General features: G+C 40.8%; 2 protein-coding genes across 3 annotated transcripts in view; both read right to left on the bottom strand.

The window, feature by feature from the left end:
• Nucleotides 1-761: 761 nt before the first annotated feature.
• On the bottom strand, nucleotides 762-7854 carry eif3jb (eukaryotic translation initiation factor 3, subunit Jb). 2 transcript variants are annotated; one of them, XM_053616818.1, is made up of 8 exons: nucleotides 7697-7854; nucleotides 7486-7580; nucleotides 5030-5084; nucleotides 3176-3267; nucleotides 2683-2797; nucleotides 1917-2090; nucleotides 1746-1819; nucleotides 762-1012 (listed from the first exon to the last, which is right to left on the bottom strand). In XM_053616818.1, exons 1-8 carry the CDS (start codon nucleotides 7716-7718, stop codon nucleotides 878-880), a joined length of 762 nt encoding a protein of 253 aa, XP_053472793.1. In that variant the 5' UTR covers nucleotides 7719-7854; the 3' UTR covers nucleotides 762-877. The 2 variants fall into 2 exon arrangements, with proteins under 2 accessions (XP_053472793.1, XP_053472794.1); XM_053616819.1 differs by lacking the exon at nucleotides 762-1012 and adding an exon at nucleotides 1053-1299 and having other exon boundaries at nucleotides 7697-7853.
• strc1 (stereocilin 1) overlaps nucleotides 7754-23471 on the bottom strand; it is a 25485-nt gene continuing 9767 nt past the window's right edge. The window contains exons 9-30 of the mRNA XM_053616512.1: nucleotides 23161-23347; nucleotides 22720-22835; nucleotides 22123-22252; nucleotides 21854-22039; nucleotides 20399-20437; nucleotides 20031-20201; nucleotides 19751-19891; nucleotides 18776-18837; nucleotides 18438-18573; nucleotides 18251-18339; nucleotides 17497-17632; nucleotides 15919-16115; nucleotides 15592-15682; nucleotides 14843-15005; nucleotides 14132-14319; nucleotides 13664-13819; nucleotides 12660-12802; nucleotides 11678-11826; nucleotides 11453-11550; nucleotides 10099-10249; nucleotides 9933-10011; nucleotides 7754-7946 (exon numbers count right to left, since the gene is read on the bottom strand). Coding sequence (XP_053472487.1) covers nucleotides 7754-7946; nucleotides 9933-10011; nucleotides 10099-10249; nucleotides 11453-11550; nucleotides 11678-11826; nucleotides 12660-12802; nucleotides 13664-13819; nucleotides 14132-14319; nucleotides 14843-15005; nucleotides 15592-15682; nucleotides 15919-16115; nucleotides 17497-17632; nucleotides 18251-18339; nucleotides 18438-18573; nucleotides 18776-18837; nucleotides 19751-19891; nucleotides 20031-20201; nucleotides 20399-20437; nucleotides 21854-22039; nucleotides 22123-22252; nucleotides 22720-22835; nucleotides 23161-23347 — 3001 coding nt within the window. The remainder of the gene's footprint in view (nucleotides 7947-9932; nucleotides 10012-10098; nucleotides 10250-11452; nucleotides 11551-11677; nucleotides 11827-12659; nucleotides 12803-13663; nucleotides 13820-14131; nucleotides 14320-14842; nucleotides 15006-15591; nucleotides 15683-15918; nucleotides 16116-17496; nucleotides 17633-18250; nucleotides 18340-18437; nucleotides 18574-18775; nucleotides 18838-19750; nucleotides 19892-20030; nucleotides 20202-20398; nucleotides 20438-21853; nucleotides 22040-22122; nucleotides 22253-22719; nucleotides 22836-23160; nucleotides 23348-23471) is intronic.

The raw sequence follows: 23471 nt of genomic DNA, 5'->3' as shown, positions 1-23471 counted from the left end.
AATCTTCCTCCTCACTGCTACAAACCTGCAGAAGCTACAACAAAAAACCGAGCCCCACACTCCTGCACGAGTCGTTTAAATCTACCAGCATTAGAGCAAAGTAAACCTTTAAATGGAAAGAAAGTAAGTTATTTCACTTTCAGAACAATTCAAAAGCACTTCATAAGAAATGCCACTTGCAAATTGTACTTACTTTTTTCCCTGCTTTTCCATCCTTTAATAAAAATAACAATAATAAGTGTACCTACCACCAGTGCTTCTCATGTAGTGTCTGCTGTAAATGCACTGACATTTTTAAGGGAAAAAAAAAAAAAAAAATTGTTGAATTATGTGCATCTGATGTTGCTGACAACTGGCAATCATATAGAGATATAATTCTGTGAAAATATCCATACTTTTTTTGTGTGTTTTTTAACCTAGACATTCTGTATACAATTATTTTGCATAGAATATCACACTTGTTTCTATGTAAATAAAGTTGCACAGAGGTAAAGACCGTCAGCTTTTTTCCAACCAAAATAAACAATGTTTTCTGTAATATTTCACTTAAGGCATTATGATGATTATTTTCTGAGGTGGGCCAATTAGAGAAGACACTTGTGCACAGATGTCTCACATCCTAAAGTCTTTGTCAGAGGCAGAGATGTAAATACAAGGCAATTTGATAGATCTTCCTTTCGTCACCAAACGGCAATTTTGGTGATAGCAGCTTCACTAAGAGTTGTTTTGACCACTGAAGCAGTAATAGTAAAAGGCTGACACAGTGTTTAGTTCAGTTTACTCCAGGATGGCACTGATGATGAGAGAAAATGAGAGACGGGGGATGCTGCATGTCTTGAGGGGGGGGGGTGGCGAGGGAGATGCGATTCAGCCTTTGTCACATGAAGTCCTCATACTCATTGTAGCCGCCGTCAATGTCGCCATAATCTTCAAAGGCGTCTTTCATTTTTGCTTTCAGACCGCCGCCGGCAAGGACGAGTTTCTTTTTCTTCTTAGTACCTTTGGCTTTTTCCTATAAGGACGTGACAAACAGATAAGCAGGGACGATGGACTTCACAGAATATCAAGCCCTTTAATGAAATGATTTGACAGTAAGCAAGCAGACAGCCCCCTCTACTGCATGGCTGAGGAATTACACTCTGGCCTACATGATAGTCATTTCAGTAAGCTCTTTATCCTGGGCTTATCCTGGTTCCGGAGCCTATCCCGGGAACAAGGCAGGAATACATCCTGGATGGGATGCTCAATCAGGATCGAACAACTGTGCCGCCTCCTCTAGGACACAGCCGGGCGCAAAAACTTGCATCCCGGTGGCATCGGTTGCATCCAGGTGAAAAAAAGGACAACATACCTTTATTTTACATTTAAACAAATTAAAAAGGAATTCTGTGACATTAAATTGAAATGGTGCTATTCTGCAACAAGACAAAGAAAGTAGTGTATGGAGTCTTCCAGAATTAACACAAACGTTATGAAAAACTGAGCAGATGATGTTCTGGGATATAGATAGATAGATAGATAGATATAGATAGATAGATAGACATTTAAAAAGGCTACAAGTACATCACATCCAGAAAGAGTGTGTAAATATAGGAATGTGTGAAATGTATTATGCCTTAGGGTGGGTGTGCAAACTTTTGCACACAACTATAATAGGAAATGTGCCTATTGCATGTGTACTGTTGTTGAACTCAGTCACGATGAGCCCCTTTAATAATAATAGAGAAAATAACTTAACAGCTTACCTTTTCCTGCTTTTGCTTTTCAGTGAGAAGAACTGACAGGGAATTGTTGATTCTCCTTAAGTCGTCTAGTTCCACTGTGACAACCAATAATAAGCAAACTTTATACACGTCAGTGTAACGTTTTAGCAAATACACACACACACACAAACAAGTCCTAGGACATCTACTCACGTGAAATACAGAGCTCCCGAAACAACGACTCCAAAAAGTTGGAATAATGCACCGACTTTTCAAACAGTGTAATCTTGTCTCTGATCAACTTCTCAAAAACTACAAAGTCTTCCTTAGTGGAGGGACACATGGCTTCAATCCCCGAGGCACTGTTTGTGGTCGTCGTGTCAACACCTGCAAAGTGGAGTCATCATCATCATCATCAAAATAAGTTAATTTCCTTTATAGGAGTTTTGTGAATAGTTTAGTAACAACATTTCAGGTCCCTATACAGCACACTCCACAAATATTGGCACCCTTGGTATGTATATATGAGCAAAGAAGGCTATGAAATTTTTTTTGTCTTCATTGTTTAACCTGTTGATCTTTTGTTCAAAAAAATAAAATTCACAAAAATACTCTGCTCTCATGGACATCAAACAATTGCAAACAACAGGTTTATCCAAAAAAAAAAATTTACCTTCTTTCTCTCCTTGCAGCTTTGTTTTGAATTACAGTATTGAGAAAAACATTAAACATACAACAATAAAAAAGTCAAATGCTTCTTTCAGCCGTCGTCATTTATCAACGACGATTAATTGATTATTTCACTCGCGTTATTAAAACAGGCATTTTGATAGCAATAACAAATATTATCAGAAGCTGAATTGGTGGACTCGTCTATTTTTGGTTTGTTTGCCTTTTCATCCGAGGCTTGAGATGAAACACATGGAGCAAGTGTATAAGAAACAATCGTTATGGATGACGGGCTCTCGACAGAACTCACCGAACGCTTCACGTGCGAGCGCCAGGTCCGACTCCTCCTGCAGCTTCTGCAAGCGCAGTTTCTCGGCTGCCTGCTCTTCAGGCGTGAGCTGCGAACCTTCCTGGGTCTCTTCTAACTGTTTAAATATTAACGGTGAGAATCCGAGCAGTCAAAAACAAACAAAAAAAAACACCTTATTAAAGCACCCAACATCACCGAATGGTGACGAGTTACCTTGTAATTTTGTTTTCATTGTCAATTTTCATTTTTTAGACACACCATGACGTGAGCTCACTAGTCAAGACGAGAAAATGTAAAACAGAATGAAAATTTTATAAATAAACAAATTATAAAAGGGGGGTTTGGGAGGGAGCTCTAGCCCTGTAGCTAGTTTCTGGCTTTGATGAGCCGCCTTCAACTAAACTAATTTACATAAACACACAATCGGTTCAACCTGTGTATCAGGTTCATGTTCAGAAAACTAGAGTAGCTGAACTTAAAAACCCCGACTCACCCTTTTCCTCAGCTCCTCTTGTTTTTTCTCCTTTACATTTTCTTTCTCTTTGATTTTAGCGCCCGGTTTTTTCTTCTCTGGAACTTTCACCTCTGAGAAACAGAAACAGAGCGAATAGGGAAAAAAACAAAAAAAACAATGAACTACACCTGGATACCATGCGATATTTTACAACCCCGACATATAATCAGATAAAAAGCGTGCGACTTAGACGTTTAATCTTAATGCGGTTTTAACGGTTGTGAATAATTTAATAAAAGCACCGATGAGGAATGCCTGTAATTACCCAGACTAAACCAACCGGCGGAAACCGTTTAAATAAGACGAGGCTTTCGAATAGAGCGATAACTGTTGTAATGGTAGCATAGTCCACGCCCAAAATAATCCATCCACCATCCGTCGGTGGATGGAATACAATGGCAAACCGTTTCTCCATTAGCAAGTCCGTGGGGAAAGAGGATGCTCTAGCGTGCTACCGGAAAGCGTGTTTTGGTAGCTAGCATAATTTTACAGTAAATACGACAAGCTAGTCATCTAGTTTATATGCGTTTATGCTGACTAATGAAAATAATATGAAACTAATGAATATGCAATTTCTGTGTAGCCATCGTCCTCGTCTTTGATAGCGGAGTCTTGCCATGTATTTATATAATTTATTTACTTTGTGTAAATTGGTTAATGCGCATGAGTCCATGCTAGTGCGTCACTCCTTTGACAGCGGCATTCGTTACGATTATATACTTCATTTCCAAACCTGCCAACAATTACAATTACGTATTTTGCGTATGAGCTGCGTAATTTATCTGTACGCTAGTATGAGATATCACTCAAACATATGCCAAAAGCGCAGTATTCATCTCCACGATAAAAACAGATGAGCCACATGTGAATCCGAAACGATGTGCGCAGATGTTCTGAACACTCGGATATTAATCGATACCTCTTATAAGCCCCGCCCACTTTCACCCATCTCACGTGCTCTCGGGTGTCTCCCACAGCGTCCTCTCTTTCTGTCAAAGTCAACGGAGAATATGTGGAGTTCATTCACATGAACCACAATCTATTCGTGCATGTTCAACTCGTCACTGACTTCCTGTTTTAGGAGGAAGTCATCTAGATATGTACTTAACGGAGATCGTATACGCATTATTTCATCCCTCGTTACGCGTTTCAGTTCATTTCCATGAATCACTTTACAGCTCACGTTTCCGCGCTAACTTTTGCACCCATCCGCATCCTTCCGCTAAAGCTGTATTTCTGACTAATCGAGACTTAACAGCGTTTGAAGCTAAACCCGGAAAAGAAAAAAGGTGTTCCTCTGAAGCGGCTGGGATCAAAACTAGTCTTAAATCAGAGGCGGCGAAACGCTGACTACGCACAAACGCACTTCCTTGTTACCAAATGTACCTCCTGAATTCTCGAACCCACTGTTTCCTCTGCATTTTAACCACAGGAAAGCTGACGCGAGACGCGTTTTGTTTAGAACTGTACCGCGCCGCAATGGGTTTTATTTTTCAACTTTGTGTTCATGCACAGGCGTGGACGATATGACCAAACGAATAAATAAATACCACGATTCACGAAGTCACTGGTCACGATTTCCCATCAGTTCTAAGTAATTCTAGAAGATTTCCATCTTACGTTTTTACGCGTGCATTTTTCAGACGTTTCGGTGTGGACGAGCTATTTTTGGAAAATGTCTGAAAATATTTGTTCTATTAAAACAAACAAATAAATAAACAAACAAATAAATAAACAAACAAATAAATAAACAAACAAATAAATAAACAAACAAACAAACCCCGGGGGGAGAAATCGTGTTGTGTGTACTCTGCTTTAAACTGGAGCGCGCACCTGTTTTTTTCTCCTCCACCTTCTGTTCTTCCTCATCGTCATCGTCCCAGTTATCCTGCATGAGAAAAGAGAACAAACGTACAACTTGAATGTTAAAAAAGTGGAAAAAAGAATGAAATACAGAAAGAAAAAAGAAAAAAAAAATCAAAAACAAAAAAGGATCGTAACGTGTAAACAGTTTAGAATCTAAACGCGTTTAAATTATTACACTCGCGACCTGTAAACCCTGCTATCTTTAAGGAAAACAATATCACCAGAAGGCTCGATAAAAAGGCTCCTACTTTATGAAGTAACAATTAGAGGATGATGAAAACTCGATCTGTAAAATTCTTGTTATGGTCATAAACATCAATATATAAGATATATTTACGTATAATAATAAATTTTAAGAATATATTCAGATATATATATTTTTTTAAAGGTTAGAGGTCATAGGGTTAAAGGTAACGAACTCGGATTACCTGTATGTCAGTAGACTGTACTATTGTGCTGGTGACGAGCTGCTGAAAAGCAACTTCCAGAAAAGGTGTCAAAAAACACAAACACTGTTCACTGAGAGTAAAGAAGGAAAGAAAGAAACAAAAACAAAACAAAAAAAAGCTGGCGCCTGAACACAGTTCTGGAAAACATCTACGTGATCCTGCAGGACGCATTTATCCATCACTTCTAATAAATTCTGGAAAACCTTTAAAAGATTCCAGATCACCTCCAAGACATCGCAGAACAATTCTAAGGGATTCTGGAGCAAAAGGATCTTCGTATCGCTTCCGAGGTTTTCTTTTATCGCTTCCGAGGGGTTCTGGAACTCTGAACCACCACTGAAGGATTTCGAGGTCACCTCTAACTGACTCCATGTCAATGCTAAGGGGTTCTGGAGCACCGCTAGAAGATTCGATATCACCTATAAGGGACACCGGAACACTTCTAAGGGTTCCACACAAATTCGAAGACAACGTGTTCTATATTTGGCTTCTAAAGATTTCGGGAACAACGCTAAGACATTATGGCAATCTGGAACACGAGTCTGGGATTCTGTATGATTTTAATGGATTCTAGAACACTTCCTGGAGGAGTCTATCAGTTCTAAGTGATTGAAGAACACTCCTAGTGGGTTCTACTAGTTCTTAGTAATTCTAGAAAACTTCTGGGTGGTTCCATCGGTTCTAACTGATTCCAGAACACTTGTAGAGGGCTCGATCAGTTCTAGGTGATTCTAAAACACTTCTGGCTGATTCCACGGGTTCTAAGTAAACCTAGAACACTTTTATAGGTCTTGGTAAATTCTAAGTGAATCCAGAGGACTTCTAGAGAATTCCATCAGTTCTAAGTGATCCCAGAACACTTCTATAGGGTTTGATCAATTCTAAATGAATCTAGGAGGACTTCTAGAGACTTCCATCGGTTCTAGGAGAATCTAGAATACTTTCAGCTGATTATATCAGTTCTAAGTGAATCTAGAACACTTCTACAAGTTTCTATCAGTTCCAAGTGACTCTAGAACAATTTTAAAGGATTCTTTCAGTTCCAAGTGACTCCGAAACACTTCTACAGGGTTCGATCAGTTCTAAGTGAATCTAGAGGATTTCTAGATGGTTCCACCAGTTCTAAGTGAATCGCGAACACTTATAGAGGGTTCCGGTCAATTCCAAGTGGGGAAATCTAGAGGACTTCTAGAGAGTTCCACCAGTTCTGTGTAATTCCAGATCGTTTCTAGAGACTTCAATCGGTTCTAGGTGAATCTAGAACAGTTCTAGAGGCAGAGGTTGACTCAGAGGCTGTGCTGCCTCGCTCCGGTTCACGGGATCTCGTCATGCTGACGTCAAATAAAACGCGAACTTTCCAAGCTGGCGCAATCTAAATACCCCCCTCTCTCATTACTTACTGAACAAACACCAAGAAAAAATAAATAAATAAATAAATAAAAATTTTATAATGATAATAATAAGCTGTGTGTTTGTATGATATTATCTAGTGTGTTTAACTAGCACAGAGTTAACCAAAGGAGTTTACTGTAGATAAAATCCGGGTGTCAAACACACACACACACCACAAGCAGCTGTCGCTAATTGCTAGCATGAGGTACCTGGCTAACGACAGCGTTACAACACAAAACCAGTGTAGTAGTTAATTTGAGTAACTTAACCAATGTGACGGTTTTTTATAATTTAACATTACGATACCTGTTTAGCTGTAAGTTAGATGTGGTTATGTTGACGAGCCTGGGTCAGCGTGTTAGCTAGCTAGGCTAATTTTGTAATAATAACAGCTATGAACAGACCGCTATTTCAGCTAACAGCTAAAGTTGCATGCCGGCGGAAAGCTAGCCAGTTTAGCTTAGCCCTTAGCTCCGTGCTAAAGCTAGCTGAGCGGCTAGAACATCTGGAGTCCTGGGTTTGATATTTAAACACACGACAGACTGTTCGACTCTACGGGAAAGTATATATTTTTGTTGTTACCTTGACGTCGTCCTCCTCGTCTTCTCCCTCCCACCGGTCCTTCAGCAGCACCGGCGCCGTTTTCAGCGGCTCATTCGGCTCGAACTCGTCCGCGTCTACAACACACACGCGCGCGCTTTAAACTTTAAACCGCATTCAGAACTTTTTAAAATATATATATATTACCTAGCTTTAAATCTATATATTTTTTAAAAACTATATCACTTCTTACCCCACGAATCAGAATCCGCCATTTTGTGATGTGTGCGAGTTTATCACTCTAAAACAGCTAGCTGAAGGAACGCAGGTGCGCGTTCACGACTCCTAGCGTGCACTGCTGATGACGGGATAGCTGTGGAGCGCGCGCTCCCGCCCCCCCATGTGCCAGGGCGCGCGCTCCCGCTCCACCACCCTCACCCCGATCACCCACGTGACCAGGAAACGCGCTCCCAAAAGTACTGGCACCCGAGGCGTCTGATATACTGTAGTTAGAAAGAAAAACTTTTATTTTCCCAAATTTTAACTCCCTGCCAGTTTTTACTGATGTAAACTGCACATAGTTGAATGTTTTGATGAGTGTTTAGTAGAATTTCACACAGACATATACATACATACATACATATATAGATATAGACACACACACACACACACACACACACACACACACACAGCTAAAAGTTTCATTGAAAAAAAACCTGTAGATCCTGATAATCTGGGACAAGAACACAAATTTACAGATTTAATCACACAAACAAATATCGTACAGCAAATCACATTCTTGATAACAGGAACAGTAAAGTTGCTTATAGTATTAAAAACCAAAAAAGAAAGATTAAATAAGGGGGGAAACTGTGTTAACTAAAACCTATACAGTGACCTGAAAGCTCAAAATATCACCGATTGAAAGTATTATTTTAAAGTATTTTAAGTATTAACCTTTGTGTTCTGTTTCCAATTTACTTAAGGTGGAAATATGCTCTTTTTTTTTTAATTATTTTTTTTAATAGAAACTTTGTGCACTTGGCTCATTTTCTCCTCTGAACATGAAACTAAGTCATATTTATATTTAACAATGAAAATAAAACAGATTACACACAGTGGTGAACCATCAACAAACACCAACTTTGCTTTGCATAAAAATGAAAACCAAATAGGTGACTTTGCTTTACGTCTTATTACCTGCATGTCTTATTTGCACCTAAACACACCTGTAGGCATGAGAAGTGCCGTTTGTCTCTTTAATATTCCCCCCAAAACATCAATCTATTCAAGGTTGGTCATTTTAGAAATTATTTTCTGTCTCGGTTGCTCAAATCCAACCTGTGTGACCTGTGAACAGAAACAACCGTCCGTTTCCGCGCTGTGCTGCTGCCACATGATTGGCTGACTGGATAACTGTATAAATGAACAGGTGTACAGGTGTTCCTATTAAAGTGCCCAGTGAGTGTAGGTTTCAACTTTAAACACCAACACAAACGCAATTTAAAAGAAAAAAAAAAAAGTATAAAATTTTAAAAAATATTCCATTTAGCAATTTGTATTGTATTTAAACCTACACAAAACTATGTTCGATTTCAACAATACAAATGAAAAAGAAATTAAAATTAAATAATAAAAAAAATGGAACAAAAGGTTTTGCCATGTTACACACCAACTTTAATGCTTCTGTTTTACGCTCTTCTATTCAGGTCAAAATGAGCAGTTTTTTTCTTTAATTTAAATGTTTTTTTTTTTTTAGATTTTTTAAAAAGTGGAATATTGCCATTTATTCCTCATATCATGTTTGAGCAACAAGATCATAAAAGTTTTAAATAAAGGTTAATAAACTGTTAATAATCTGGTCGCATTTCCTCTTTTATTTGCGCTCAGATCATATTGGTCGAGTTCTTTTGAGATGAATTATTCGTAATTATTTTTATGATTTATTACCGATATAAACATGGTAGAACAGTTTCACAGACTTTCACAGTTAGGTTTATCCACGCATATAGAGGCATTTCAGTATATTCAACACCACGCACTACAGTGTACCACAGCAGCGCTACGATAAATTCAATTTAACGTCACGACCGTCAATTCGGAGGAAAGCTGCGTACCTACGCGAGGCTTGGAATCGAATCACGTAGCTTACACTTGGAACAAAACATGATTTTGACTTTAAAAATAAATGCAGATTAAAATAGCTCACGTTTTACTTGCATCAGAGATTGAAATAAGCGGTTAATAACAAAGAATATAACTGATATAAAGACACAGAACAATAGAACAATAACGTGGACATACACAGCAATAAATATTAGAATAAATATATAAATTAATTAATTAACAAAGCACACACTAAACCTAACCTATGATGCAAAGTTTTTAGATTAAAAGAATATATTATAGTGGTAAAAATTAAAGTGCTGTTATGAAATCATATACAGAATATTGCACAGGCTTCACAAAGAATCTTTTTTTGTTTTTACATCAGCGTCAGGAGGAACAGCAGCAGACTGCAGACACGGCAGAAAGGACAGACTTCAGCTGTTACTCCTAATGACCTGCCTGTGGACACAGACATGGAGAAATAAGAGTCTTTATCTATATTAGTGTACGAGTAAACAATGCATTCGTGTTATAAGAGACAGAAACCTCTGAAATCCACGGGTTTGTCCTCGAGCGGGTTGAGCACCATGGACAGAGCGGTCTGCTGTACGGGGCTGAGAGCTGAACGCTGGGCTGCGGTCACTGCTACGGCCTGCTCGTAGGAGAACATGCTGATCTGCACCTGATCAAACACCACCTGCACGTGAAAATTGAAATTATGGTGCAATTAAGGTACCGTGCTGTTAAGGCACACTCACACAGCGATTTTATCGCTGCAAGATGGCAGTCGCTGTAATATGAAATTTCCAGGCGTTCCTACTGCTGGTTGCCATAGTAACCAGTATCAGTAGGTGGTGCAATTTGCATTCAAATATTGACCAAAAAAAATAATAACGATGTTTTCTTGCTGCTAGAATGAAACATTCTGTAGGGAGAGCGTTTGTATATATAAATATATATATAAAATTCACCAGTGTATATATGCATCGTATCCTACGAGATGAAGGAGAAGCAGTGTGAGCTCTTTGCCATCACGGACATCTACTGTATTTGAGGCGAAAGCACGGGCGCCGGACTGTCTGCGTCCACGGAACAATTCGGACTCGCAGGAAGCGCGGTGGATCACGGATCACTCTACAGTCTTCGCTCCCATTGGTAATCGCCGCACCAAGCCGCTCAGTAATTTCCATGACGTTAAACTTTTCTCAACTTTGTCGCGTCGCTGGACACGCCCACATCGAATCGTAAACGCCCGCCGTCGCTCATGTCACCGGAAGTCGCCGGCTCGCGTTGGAAACGAATGGTATCCGGTCGCATCGTCACTGCGAGTCCATGCATGTGTGAACGTACCTTTACGCAACAGTAATACACTTTAATTTCCCAGCTTTTATTTTTTCTTTTTCTATCGGCAGATCGTTTCCCTTCTTTCTAGAAACAAACGCAAAATGACTGGCCGACAGAAACACTATTTCAAATCCCTAAGGTCGAAATGAAACTAAAATGTCTAGAAATACGTTTAATAATCTTATATTTGGTTTAGTGCAATCTTATAAAAGGAAATAATGCATGAACTTGACTACGAGCGAGATAGTTTTCACTTGCTGAGGTTTTTTTCGATTTTTTCCGCAGTGCAACTACAGGATTTTTGTATTTTTGTCCACCAACTAGCGTTTACTCCACACTAGTAAACTCCTACAGTATCTCAACTCAGAAAGGAAGTTTTACTTATATGCATGTGGTCAAATAGGAAGCTTGTGAGCCAAATGAAGGTCACATATTGTGTTCCTGCACATCATCATCATCATCATCATCATTCACCTCCTCCTCCTCCTCCTCACTCCATCAACAATCCCTCAAAGTCCTTCCGTCTCTATAACTTAAAAGCCCTGTCGTCACTCACTGCAAACTTCTTGGCTGTAACGAGAGAGATAGCGAGCGGAGTGATTCCTTCTATCTGCTCCTTCACCAGGGCGGACATGGACATGTCAGGAATTCCAGCTGTATACAAGAATGACAAGAATAAGACAGACAACAAATGGATAAAACACCATCATGACACTAAACAGCTACATGAAATAAAACACACTGCATAATCACATTGGTTATTTAAGGGAAAAGATCTTACCAGCGAACGCGCCGATCTCGAGAAAAACCTCCGGACCCCAGGAGCTGACGGGTCCAAACACCAGACTGTTGGTGAGCAGAGAGATGACGGCCTGAAGCTGATCCTCCGAACACGACACGTTCAGACGACCCAACCACAGCACGGCCTTACTGACAACACACACACACCAAACACGTTTATACCACAGCTTCCTTTATTTATATATTTATTATTCGAGCATTATTTTTATGCATTTAAATGTTTATTTACACTATATTATTGTTGTTGCTGTTGATAGGCTATTTATCCTATAACATTATTATTATTTATCTCAGTTTGTTTATTTATACTCTACTACTACTAGTTCTACCACTGTACTACTATTATTATTATTATTAATGTATTAATTTATTTATTATCTATACTATAGCATCAGTGTTGTGTTTCTGTACAATTTATTTATACAACATTATTATTGTTTTATTTATACATTTACATATTTATACTGTATTATTTATACTATTATTATAATAGCATTATTTTTATGCATTTAAATGTTTTTATTTACACTATATTATTGTTATTGCTGTTGATAGGCTATTTATCCTATAACATTATTATTCATCTCGGTTTGTTTATTTATACTCTACTACTACTAGTTCTACCACTGTACTATTATTATTATTATTATTATTATTATTATTAATGTATATATTATTTATACTATAGCATTATTGTTGTGTTTATCTGTACAATTATTTATACTGTATTATTGCTCTTACCATTAGTTTATTTCTTTATTTATTTTTGCAATAACATTATTACACTTATTGATTTGGTTTGTTTATACAGTGCCCTTGGTATATTATTAATATTGGCACCCTTGGTAATGAGCAAAGGCTGTGAAAAATTGTCTTTGTTGTTTACGTACTACTTTATAAGTTTAAACAATGAACAGTAAATAAATCTCATAGAGAAAACTACATTTATTAAATAATCTTACCCGAACTCTGCAGGATTGAGAGTGTTGATGACAGGAGCTTCGATCCCACAAACGATGTGTCCCAGAGCCACTAAAGAGCTGGAATTCAGCTGGCTCGGGGTTTGTTTGGTGAAGGTCAGGACGGTGGAGAACAAAACTCCTAACTGACGAATACAAACGCATACATGTCACGATATATGGACGTTTCTGGATTACCAGTGGTTTAAAAAAAAACGCCATGAATTCATTCACAGTTATGTTTGTTTATTTATTTAAATAGAAAAAATGAGCATGAATCTTTGATAGCGACCTCACAAGTTTCCTCACAAGTCCCCTTTGACATCCTGCAGTTAATTTCTTCCTTATCATGTTCATCACTTTCTTCAGTCTTATTTAAGGTATAGAAACACAAACGCCTTCAAAACTCTACAGACGTTTGCTCTGAGCAATCAAGTGAAAAGAAAAATCAAGAAAAAAAAAAATTCTCCCGATCTAAAAAAAAAAAAAAAAAAAAAAAAAAGACCTCTCTTTGACCTTTCGCAGAACTGTAGATGTCCAAGTGTTTGGAAAGATTATGGCAAAAAGTGTAAAGTAAACAGAAAAAAAACTGAACACGTCAGAAGATCCGATGAAAGTGAAATACAGTCAGTGTTTCAGATCTATGACGTGTTATTTGACTATTTTTAATAATACGGGAACATCGTTTATCGTATTAAACGTACGGTATCGTTGGTTGCGTCGTTTCAAAGCAAGGGTGTGCAAACTTTTGCACTCGGCTGTACAACTAGTACTTGCGCATCTCCTAGGCTAACTTAGCTAAGTTGTCTATAACAAATATAACGTCAATTTACAAACGCAGCATTTAAATAACTACGTGAAGAAACAAACCCTAATGTTGGCGTTTTGTGCAACATGTACCGTTTAGTTTTTAACTAGCTAGACTATTATCTGATAGCGTTTTTGGCTACGTACTAATACACATTAATACGACAGCACAGTGTTGTGACGTCAGCATCTGCTCATACCTGCTTTCTGGTCCAGGTGCTAACAGCTCCTAAAGGTGCGATGGAGAGAATTTCAGACAGTTCGAGTGACGCCAGTTCGTCCGGTGAAAGCTGCGTAGCGATGCGGCCCAGCTGAGCGATGACGGACGGCGTGAAGGACGAAACGACTCCGAACACCTGCAAACACACACCTTACGCTGTAACGTCACACAAAATCACCCGAGGTTATCTTTTATCACGAACGCGCCGATCTAGAGAAGAGACGGAGGTTTTCGGTTTAAGATGGAAAGATTATACAGAACTTCGGCACGACTGTATATTTATTTCACACTATTTTAAACGGAACTAAATACGAAGCATGCAGTTTTTATGATCGCTCTTATTTTTTATTTAATTACGAACATTTTGCAGGTTCTGCAAGGCGTACGTAAACTATACGACCTCGAGCGTAGATTTTACGCCATTTAAACGTGTGGTAAAATCACTTGCCTCTTTGGTTTTGCGGAGCAGCAGCGAGAGCTGGTCGGAGGTGAAGGACGGATCCCGGCCGATGAGCTCGAGGCACTGGCGGAAAGCCGACGAGGACATGTTCACGAGGTTGATTACGGGCCAGGCAGCTGGGCCGGTCACCTGCACGCTCGCACAGGATGGAGGTGTGCTGGAGGCGGACAGCGACGCTGTAGGGATCAGTTCAGGTTCAGTTCTTATGAGAGACTTTTTCCACCATACACACACATATATATATATATATATATATATATATATATATATATATATATATATATATGTAAGAAATTTCTTTTCCAAATCCAATCCAAGTCTCGTTTTTCTCCGATCCACCGTTTTTCCTGGTATCGGACCAGATTCTCATACCGACCGGTGAGATGAAATTGATCTAATATTTCTTATTATAAGATTATTATAATTCCAATATAAGATTATTCAACCTGCCTTTAACTCATTTCAACCGTCACATTTCCTCACTCTGCCAACAGAACAAGCTCGAAAATGAGTAAGAAATGTCGAGAAATAGAAGTATTAATCATATATTTAGTTGACTGTAATCATATAACAGGAAGTATTAGATGCGTTGGATTATATTCAAGTTATTTTCGCTTGCTAAGATGTTATTTTTTGCAGCGTGATCACATCACACATCACCCCGCTGTATTATTTACCAGTAGTAAGTGAGGTACTCACAGCGTCCTGGCTTCAGCAAGCCTGAGAAGTACTGAAGCACAAACTGCTTCTTGGTTAAGAGCGCGTCGTCGTCGTGGTGTTCACACAGAGAGCCGACGCCTCCGCTTTCCCACTGCTGCTGGCTGCTAAACAGCCTCTCGATACGCTCCAGACTCATCAGAGCCTGCCGAGACACAAAACCCCCCTCTTTCACACTCCGAAAGGCGTTGATGAATTTCCTATAAGAGCAGTCATTTAAATCGCACGCTCATATTAATCCGTTATCGTTTCTTTAGTAGTGACTGTTACAGAGCGTAATTGTTAATATGGTGAAAAAGTTCCCGTAAGGAGACGTGCGTTTAACATTTATGGAAGGAGTCTCCAGTATCAGGGCCGAGTTAAAACCCGACGCCTTGGGAAAGTCTTTACGCGTCACGGTTTGGCGATGACGTGACGAGATGCGGGGTTGTTTTTTTTTTTTGTTTGGTCTTATTAACGTCGAAAGAGAGGATGGTGAGAGAACGGTGTTTATAACTGCTATAGCAGAAGTGATAACAGGAGCTAATCCGCTTTACGGGCGTACAACAACATTAAACGTAACTACAAACGGATAAAAGTATCTCGTGCCGTACTTTAAAGGTAAAAATTGCTGTGTTGTAAAAGGAATAGAACACTTCAGGATGCGCTGTTATAGCTAGCTAGCTAAACAAACAAACAAACAAACAAATAAATAAAAAGACGGCACATGCTAAACTGATAAAACGGCGTACCGGAGGAATGAGCTGGATGATCTCTTGTGGCAGGAAGAAGAGGAACCGGTCTACTTGAATCAGGGTTGATGTGTTCCAGCTTTGGACTGGGCTTTAAGAAGAAAACGAAAAGAAAAAAAAAAAAGAACATTTAATCAATGAATAGAGAGCTCGAGTCGGTTCTGGTCCGTGCTAGTTAGCGTAAATAGCAATGTTTTTCCACTTTATACTGAATATAATTTAAGAATAGCCATGAGAGCAATGACTGCTTGTTCAAAATGATGAGTTCTAGCATTTTCCATAGTATAAAAATACATCAGATGACCTACTTGTAGCATTTTTGCTCACCCGAATGTGTCCGTTTCCTGCAGCATCGACGCCACCACGTCTCGTTTACTAGTGTTATAGCAGAGACCTCGTAGAAACTCGATGCTGTCCACGAAGAACCTCCTGTCCAGCTGCATGAAGACTGCGTCCACCACAAACGTCGCCATAATTCCCAACGAACGGAACTCCACCTCGGTATACGTTCCCGTGTTCAGGCCCTAAACAGGGAGATATCATACAGTATGGCGAGGTCAATTCACTGGGGATTTAGCTGCATTTACATAATTACTTTCTAGCTCAGTTAAAGCTCTAGCTATGGGCCTCGTTGATCATGCCGGATACGGATGGATTTCTTCGTAAATCGTTCATACGAGAGTTTGGTAAGAAATTCATGAAACTCCTATAGATTTGGAAAAATGTTCGTAGCGCGTGTACATTTACGCGTAAAAGTACGAACTAATGTAAGCCTCGACTTGAACGATCATATGACCTGCATGGATTACTGCACTTTTATACCTGTAATATACCGTGGAGGTTATTTTTATTACGTTTACAGCGTTTAGCAGACGCCCTTATCCAGAGCGACTTACAGACGTGCTTGTTCACTCGCTCAGGGACTAAGAGCACCATCCAGAACATTTAAAGTGCCCCTATTATGGTTTTTCAAATATTACCGTTCATGTAGTGTGTTATAGAGCTGTTTGTGAAGGTAAAAATCTGCAAAGTTTCAAAAGTCAAAGCACACGACAAACGGAGTTATCGACTCCCAAAAGAAGGAACCGATTCTGAACAGCTGAAACGAGTCGTCAGTGATTCCAGACCTTACTTCCTGTACTAACCTACGTAGGTTTATAACAAAAAGCCCCGCGTCTGGTCGTCATCGGCTGCTCGCCGACAGTGCTAGACCGATCACAACAGACTGGGACATCGGTCCAATCAGAGCAGAGTATGCTCTCTGAAAGGAGGAGTTTAGAACGAATCATTTAACAAGTCGTTTGTGACACTGGGGGGGAAAAAAGGTAACGCTGCAGTTTAAATTCTGAGCACGTTAAAGTGTTGTTTGACCTTGGATGCGTGTAAATCTATCGTATGAGACCTTTAAAACAAAATTAGGTAAACCATAATAGGTGCGCTTTAAAGAAAACCAGTTCTATTTTATTGGCATAAATTAAAGAATAAAAAAGTAAAGGAAGCGAGCCAACACAAACCCAAAAAATTAAGACAAATAAAACAAATCATTTAATTCCGACGAAAGAAACGGCGGCGTATAAACAGCGGACGGGCCGGGCCATGCATCAGCTCATGGAGGATTTAGTGCTCGCTTATTATTATTATTATTATTATTATTATTATTATATAGTATTAAATATTTTTACTGGAACAGAAGCGAGGCAAAATAACTTCTCTTTCAGCCTTTACCCTGATCATTCATTTCGCGCTCCCAGCTGTGCACCGTGACCTTTTACGGAGTTCTGTGGGCGTCGCCGAATGCAAACGAGCCGTGTCAGGAAAGTGCTTTGAACTTGACAGATTTCAGCCTTTCTAAAGTGAAATCGAGCCCAGGATGGAGTTCATGTTCTCGTTAAAAGGAAGACTGACCAGGCTCTGCACCATCTTGTCCACCAGCATGGCCTGCTTGATCCTGGGCATAAGCAGGAAGTACTGAGGATCCAGAACGATCATTTCCCTCAGAGTGTCCATCATCGCTGGGGAGAACTTCTTAATAGAACTAATCCTAAAAAAAAAAAAAAAACAAGAGCGTTTTCATGAAGCACAACAAGGCGATCGGGTCTTTTTATTCAGTGCGGCGTCTATACTCAGGGTTTCGTGAATGTCGGTCGTATTTTAAGTAGCAGATTGTCTCGTGAAGTGCTGAATTCTCAATTCTGACAGGTCAGAGGTTTTTCTATGACGGCAGCTCTGACGGTAAACGTTTATTTTTTTGGGGAAGGAGCTTATGCTGAGTAGTATGTCATTAACATGACAAGCTGTGGGTTTGTTTTGTTTTTTTTGCATCTTATTAACGTCAAGAGAAAGAAAAGAGAGGGGCGCTGCTATAACGGAAGTAATAACAGGAAATAACTGGTTTTGCGGGACGTTCTACAACGTTAAACGTAACTATAAACGGATAAAAGTATGACGTGGTCTTCCTTAATGAATGAAAATTGTAACTGAAGACACATCTCTGGGGTATAAGAAGAATAAAACAAACGATAAAGGTAACTCTGCTTCATCACACCACTCTGTCGTTGATTCATTTCCTACAACAACTCAACACGGAGCGTTTTATTTCTTACTTCTCTCTCTCTGACACGTACCTGATCAGCTAGAATACGCAGTTGAGAAGACTTACGGGATAGACAGAGCGATCTGAGCGCCCATGTCACCGAGCAGCTCCGAGAAGAACTTGGACTTGTACGTTTCTTCAAACAAACACCTTTTCTAGAGCGGAGAAGACACAGGATTTGAGCGCTGGACAGGAAATCACTGCAACATGGCTTGATCTGATATTTTCCTGCGTGTTTATTGAATACAAATACCAGAGACGGGTGAAGAGGCACCGGCTGCTCTCTCAGGACCTGCAGAAGGTCGCGCATGGAGGACACGGATATAGAGTTCTGGAAAAGCTTCGAGAAAACATTACAGCTCACTCCCTGCACGACTGTTCCCAAAGACCTGGACACACACACACACACACACACGAGTGCACGCGCAAAGCATGAAACAATTCATCAGAGACAGACCTGGTGTGTGTGTGCGTGTGTGTGTGGTAACAGAGATGGTTTAGTTCCTGGGTAAAATCTAAAGATGAGGAATAATTATGGGGATAATTATGGGGATAATTAGGAACATGAAATGATGTTAGAGAGACACTCACATGAAGCGCTGCGCTGAGAGACTCGATGCGCTGCTCATGACCTCATTAAACAGAGTTTTAGCCTGCAGGAGATACAGCACATAAACAACTTGTCTGTTGTGTACTCCTAGTGTGTGTGTGTGTGTGTGTATACATGCCGTGTTTGTATCTGCTTCTGTGTTTGCATGTGTGTATAGGCATGTGTGTGTATATGCGTTCCAGGTGTGTGTAGCAGTTGTATGTTTCAGGTCTGTGTACTTGCTGTGTGTTCCAGGTGTGTATGCATGTGTACTTGCTGTGTGTTCCAGGTGTGTATGTATGTGTATCTATTGTGTGTTCCAGGTGTGTATGCATGTGTACTTGCTGTGTGTTCCAGGTGTGTATGTATGTGTATCTATTGTGTGTTCCAGGTGTGTATGCATGTGTATCTGTTGTGTGTTCCAGGTGTGTATGTATGTGTATCTATTGTGTATTCCAGGTGTGTATGCATGTGTACTTGCTGTGTGTTCCAGGTGTGTATGCATGTGTACCTATTGTGTGTTCCAGGTGTGTATGCATGCGTACTTGCTGAGTGTTCCAGGTGTGTATGCATGCGTACTTGCTGAGTGTTCCAGGTGTGTATGCATGCGTACTTGCTGAGTGTTCCAGGTGTGTATGCATGCGTACTTGCTGAGTGTTCCAGGTGTGTATGCATGCGTACTTGCTGAGTGTTCCAGGTGTGTATGCATGCGTACTTGCTGTGTGTTCCAGGTGTGTATGCATGCGTACTTGCTGTGTGTTCCAGGTGTGTATGCATGCGTACTTGCTGTGTGTTCCAGGTGTGTATGCATGCGTACTTGCTGTGTGTTCCAGGTGTGTATGCATGCGTACTTGCTGTGTGTTCCAGGTGTGTATGCATGCGTACTTGCTGTGTGTTCCACGTGTGTATGCATGTGTACTTGCTGTGTGTTCCAGGTGTGTATGTGTACCCATCATGTGTTCCAAATGTGTATATACCTGTTGTGTGTTCCAGGTGTGTGTGTAAGGAGCGGTGCTGTTTGTCAGAAGAAGGCGGGTTTGAGGCATCACACACAGAAGGGAGGTGCCAGAGAGCAGAGGTTCCGCCTCATCTAACCATGTGACCACTCCTGGAGCAGCCTGAGTTAATGAGATTCAAGTGTAGATGTTACAGTGGAAATTTTAATTATGAACAAAAACAAAGAGATCAGTAAAAATCTGTGTGTGCACATATATATATATATATGTGTGTGTGAGTGTGTGTGTGTTTCCACCTCACCCAGAGTTGTGTTGTAATGGCGTTGACCTGTGGAGGAGTCAGTTGAGGTGTGTACTGGCTGAAGTTGGACAGAGCGGAAAGCAGGACACTCGAGGACAGCGTGGAGAGAGACTCTGCTCTCAATCCACTCAGCAGGGAGCCTAACTTAGGTAAAGTTCCTGCATCAAACAACTGCCACACACACACACACACACACACGTTACTAACTTTATAATGCATATTTGATTGTGGGGACATTTTGTCCTTTTTGGTCCTCAGAAAGGGTTAAAAACATGCAAACATGCGTGCGCGCACACACACACACACACACACGCACGCACGCACGCACGCACGCACGCACGCACACACGCACGCACACACACACTTACATTAAAGCTGGATGAGATCTTGTCTATGATCACAGCAGCCTGAAAAAACAAAAAACGTTTCAACAGAAATTTCATCAATCATTAATCATTAATCTCAATATTCAGACAGCCTATCTCCTCTATGTCCTGTACAGATATGTTCTGATATTTCAAAGAGATATTAAAAGAGGGCGGGGCGATATGACGAATATAATACCGTGATGTATTGGCACCCCTCTACCCTGTCTGTCAGTGCAACGGGATCACCATAGAACAGATATTATTGGGAAGGTGGTTAATTTTCGTCTCCTGTGTCACTTCTGTCCTCTTTCTGCTTACCTTATGGCTGTGGAGAGCCACATGCTTAACTGATCACGCAATTCTAACCCAACGCTTCCACAGTAGCGCGCACACACGCACACACACACCCCCTATCAGTTCTTGGCCTCCCACCTGCTTATATGCCCTCAGGTCTTGACCCTTAACAGCCCTCTTCTGACCTCTGACCTCTCTTAAAATCCTGAACGCATATAAGATTATAACAGCTGGTGAGTGGGAATGTATTCCTTATCGTTTAGATGTTCTGGAGGAAAGCAATGAGAGGAGTGTGAGTTTTCCTAAGTAGAGCATTTCTTGTACTCCCCTTTTTGTTCTGGAACCATTTAGATGATGTAGATTCAGGGTCATAAACTGTCGAAAGATCTACAATAAGTAGTCGATTCTTAACCTCCTGGCAGATGCAACCAGTTTTTGGGATAAAGCAGAATTCGTCACGCTGTCAACCAGTCGCAAACCAGCATCAGTGATCCACCCAGAAATGTTACAGTGGGTATGAGGGTATTTTACTTGATCGCATGAAATGATTTAATACATCTAGTACAACCTTCATTTTCTGGAATTAGGTGTTACAATTAAAAGACTATATTGTGCACGGTATATCAGCTGTTTCTGTGTAAGGAGTTGCAGCAAAACCGACTGGATACGTGACAAAAACTGTCTATTCAGCTTAAAACATTATCGTTACGGGTGTAACGATACATTGTGGCGCGATGCCAAAATGTGACGGTGTAGTCACGTGATCATGTCGTTTCGTGGAGAGCCTGCGAGACTGCAACTAACATGCGTTGGTGCATTATACGGCTTAAAAAGAGCTCTCCGGTAACTTTTAAACACCACCACAGGCGGAGGGATCAGGACGGCCATTTTAGTCGACTTTGGAGCTCTATTTCTGCTACGGAGCTCATTATGTCCCAAAACATTCATTTCTATTTCAGCAAACATACCGAAGCGGTACGCATCCACAAAGGTCAGTTTAGGTCTTATTCGACCCCAACGCACAACTCCGCATTTCTCCATTAGAGAAACTATGTTCTATATGATCCTTTTGGCCAATCTCCTGGCGAGGGGTGCTAATAGTTTTACAGTTGACTGTATTACACACTGCACGACATGGTGTAAGGCAGATACACGCCATACCTGCGTAGGTGTGAAGGGAACAGAGGTGAGGGCACTGAAGACAGGAACGAGCTGCGATTGGCTGAGCTGCTGCAGAAAGTCCGACCCGAGCAGAGGCAGGAGCGGTGCGAGCTGAGAGATCTTCTGAGGACTGAGAGCGCCAGGAGACCGGAGCTCGGACCCGTTTAAAAACAGCACGCTGGAAATCTGAGAGACGCAGCACGCACGGGACAAATTATAACCGCTATAACCGGCACATGCGCGTCATTTATTTCATTTACAGTCCTCACCATATCGCTGGGAACGCTCATGCGCCGTGTTACGCACGTCCTGATGTTCTCCTGGATCACCCGGAACACGCTGGTGTCCACGTACGCCAGCAGGTCACTCACGTTAGCTTGGCATGTCAGGGTGGCTAACCTAAAATGTGTTGATATCACTTCACTCGCACAAAATCATGAGAACCTCACCAACACAGAAGATAGTTACATAAGAAGTACGTAAGGATTTTTAATCAAACGTTATTGAGATGAATGAGTCCTTGTTCCTTATTGTGTCAGTGTTGGCGAAGACGTCTAGCAAGCTAGCTTCATAACTTTGACTAGCAAGTCTTCTATAATTAAAAGTGAGTACATGATGTGGTTAATCTTTTACACCTAGCTATTCAATCACCATTAAAGATGTAACATACGCTCGCTGGCTAAACAAGGCCAATTCTCTTCAGAAAGCCAATCAATTACCCCCCCCCCCCCCCCCCAGTATTTTTGGACTGATTTGCGCAGACCCGCCACGTGAAAAGACTGCTCTTCTTGCCTAGACCTCTTTAAAAAAAAAACAAAAAAAAAAAACCCCGCGTCAGATGATCTGAACGAGCGTGATGCGCAAACCTTCTGAACTGATCCGCTGTGAGGTCCTTGTACACGCCGATGACACTCTGAGCTACGAACTGCTGCTTCACAGCTCCCAAATCGTTCCTCAGAAGAACATCCAGACCGTTCAAGACCTTAAAAAAAAAACAAAACAAGACATACTGGTTTCATATTATGATCAATAACCGAAACCAAACTGAGACGTTAAACCTGCGCAATAAAACGTCCGATAGTGTTCCGTTTCAATCCTGGCAGGAAATTCGTTTCCAAACACCTTCCTTTGTATTCGCTCTCTGAGCACCCACTACACATCCATTTTTAATTCACGGATCGTATATACGCTTACGGACGACGAGCGTGCAGACTTGTCGCTCACAAAAGGAAACATCTGACCGGCGATAAACCTCCGGCCAGAGCCAGGAAGGTTCGGGTGTCCGGTAAAGGTGGCGTGGGTGTTACCTGAGCAGGCGAGAGGTTCTGGAAGCTGCGGAACGGCAGGTATGCGATCAGGTGACCGCTGTCTGTTACGAAGGACGGGCCGCCTGCTGTCACGTTCGCCGCGCTGAGAGACTGACTGAACCACGAGCCGAAAGCCTGACGCTGCTCCGGTGACAGACTGCTGATGGTGCTGTTAATCAGGTTTAATCTAAGGGACAGATTGATGCACAACATCATTCATCATTTAGAGTTTTCTCTCTGATCAACCATCATTCACACTTCATGCGTTTGCTTAACCCAAAATAACCTTTATTTTACATCCATCCACAAAA

The sequence above is a fragment of the Ictalurus furcatus genome, chromosome 27, assembly GCF_023375685.1.
Source record: "Ictalurus furcatus strain D&B chromosome 27, Billie_1.0, whole genome shotgun sequence".
Lineage (NCBI taxonomy): Eukaryota > Metazoa > Chordata > Actinopteri > Siluriformes > Ictaluridae > Ictalurus > Ictalurus furcatus.
The sequence above is the reverse complement of the archived record's forward strand: the minus strand, read 5'-3'. Positions and strand labels throughout refer to the sequence as shown.

Excerpts from the sequence above, each read along its gene's own strand:
- eif3jb (XM_053616818.1), bottom strand. The coding sequence starts at position 7,718 with ATGGCGGATTCTGATTCGTGGG. Across the intron at positions 5,085-7,485 it reads ACGAGGAGGACGACGTCAAG|GATAACTGGGACGATGACGA; the intron begins GTAACAACAAAA and ends TTTCTCATGCAG. Across the intron at positions 1,013-1,745 it reads AAAAGCAAAAGCAGGAAAAG|GAAAAAGCCAAAGGTACTAA; the intron begins GTAAGCTGTTAA and ends ACGTCCTTATAG.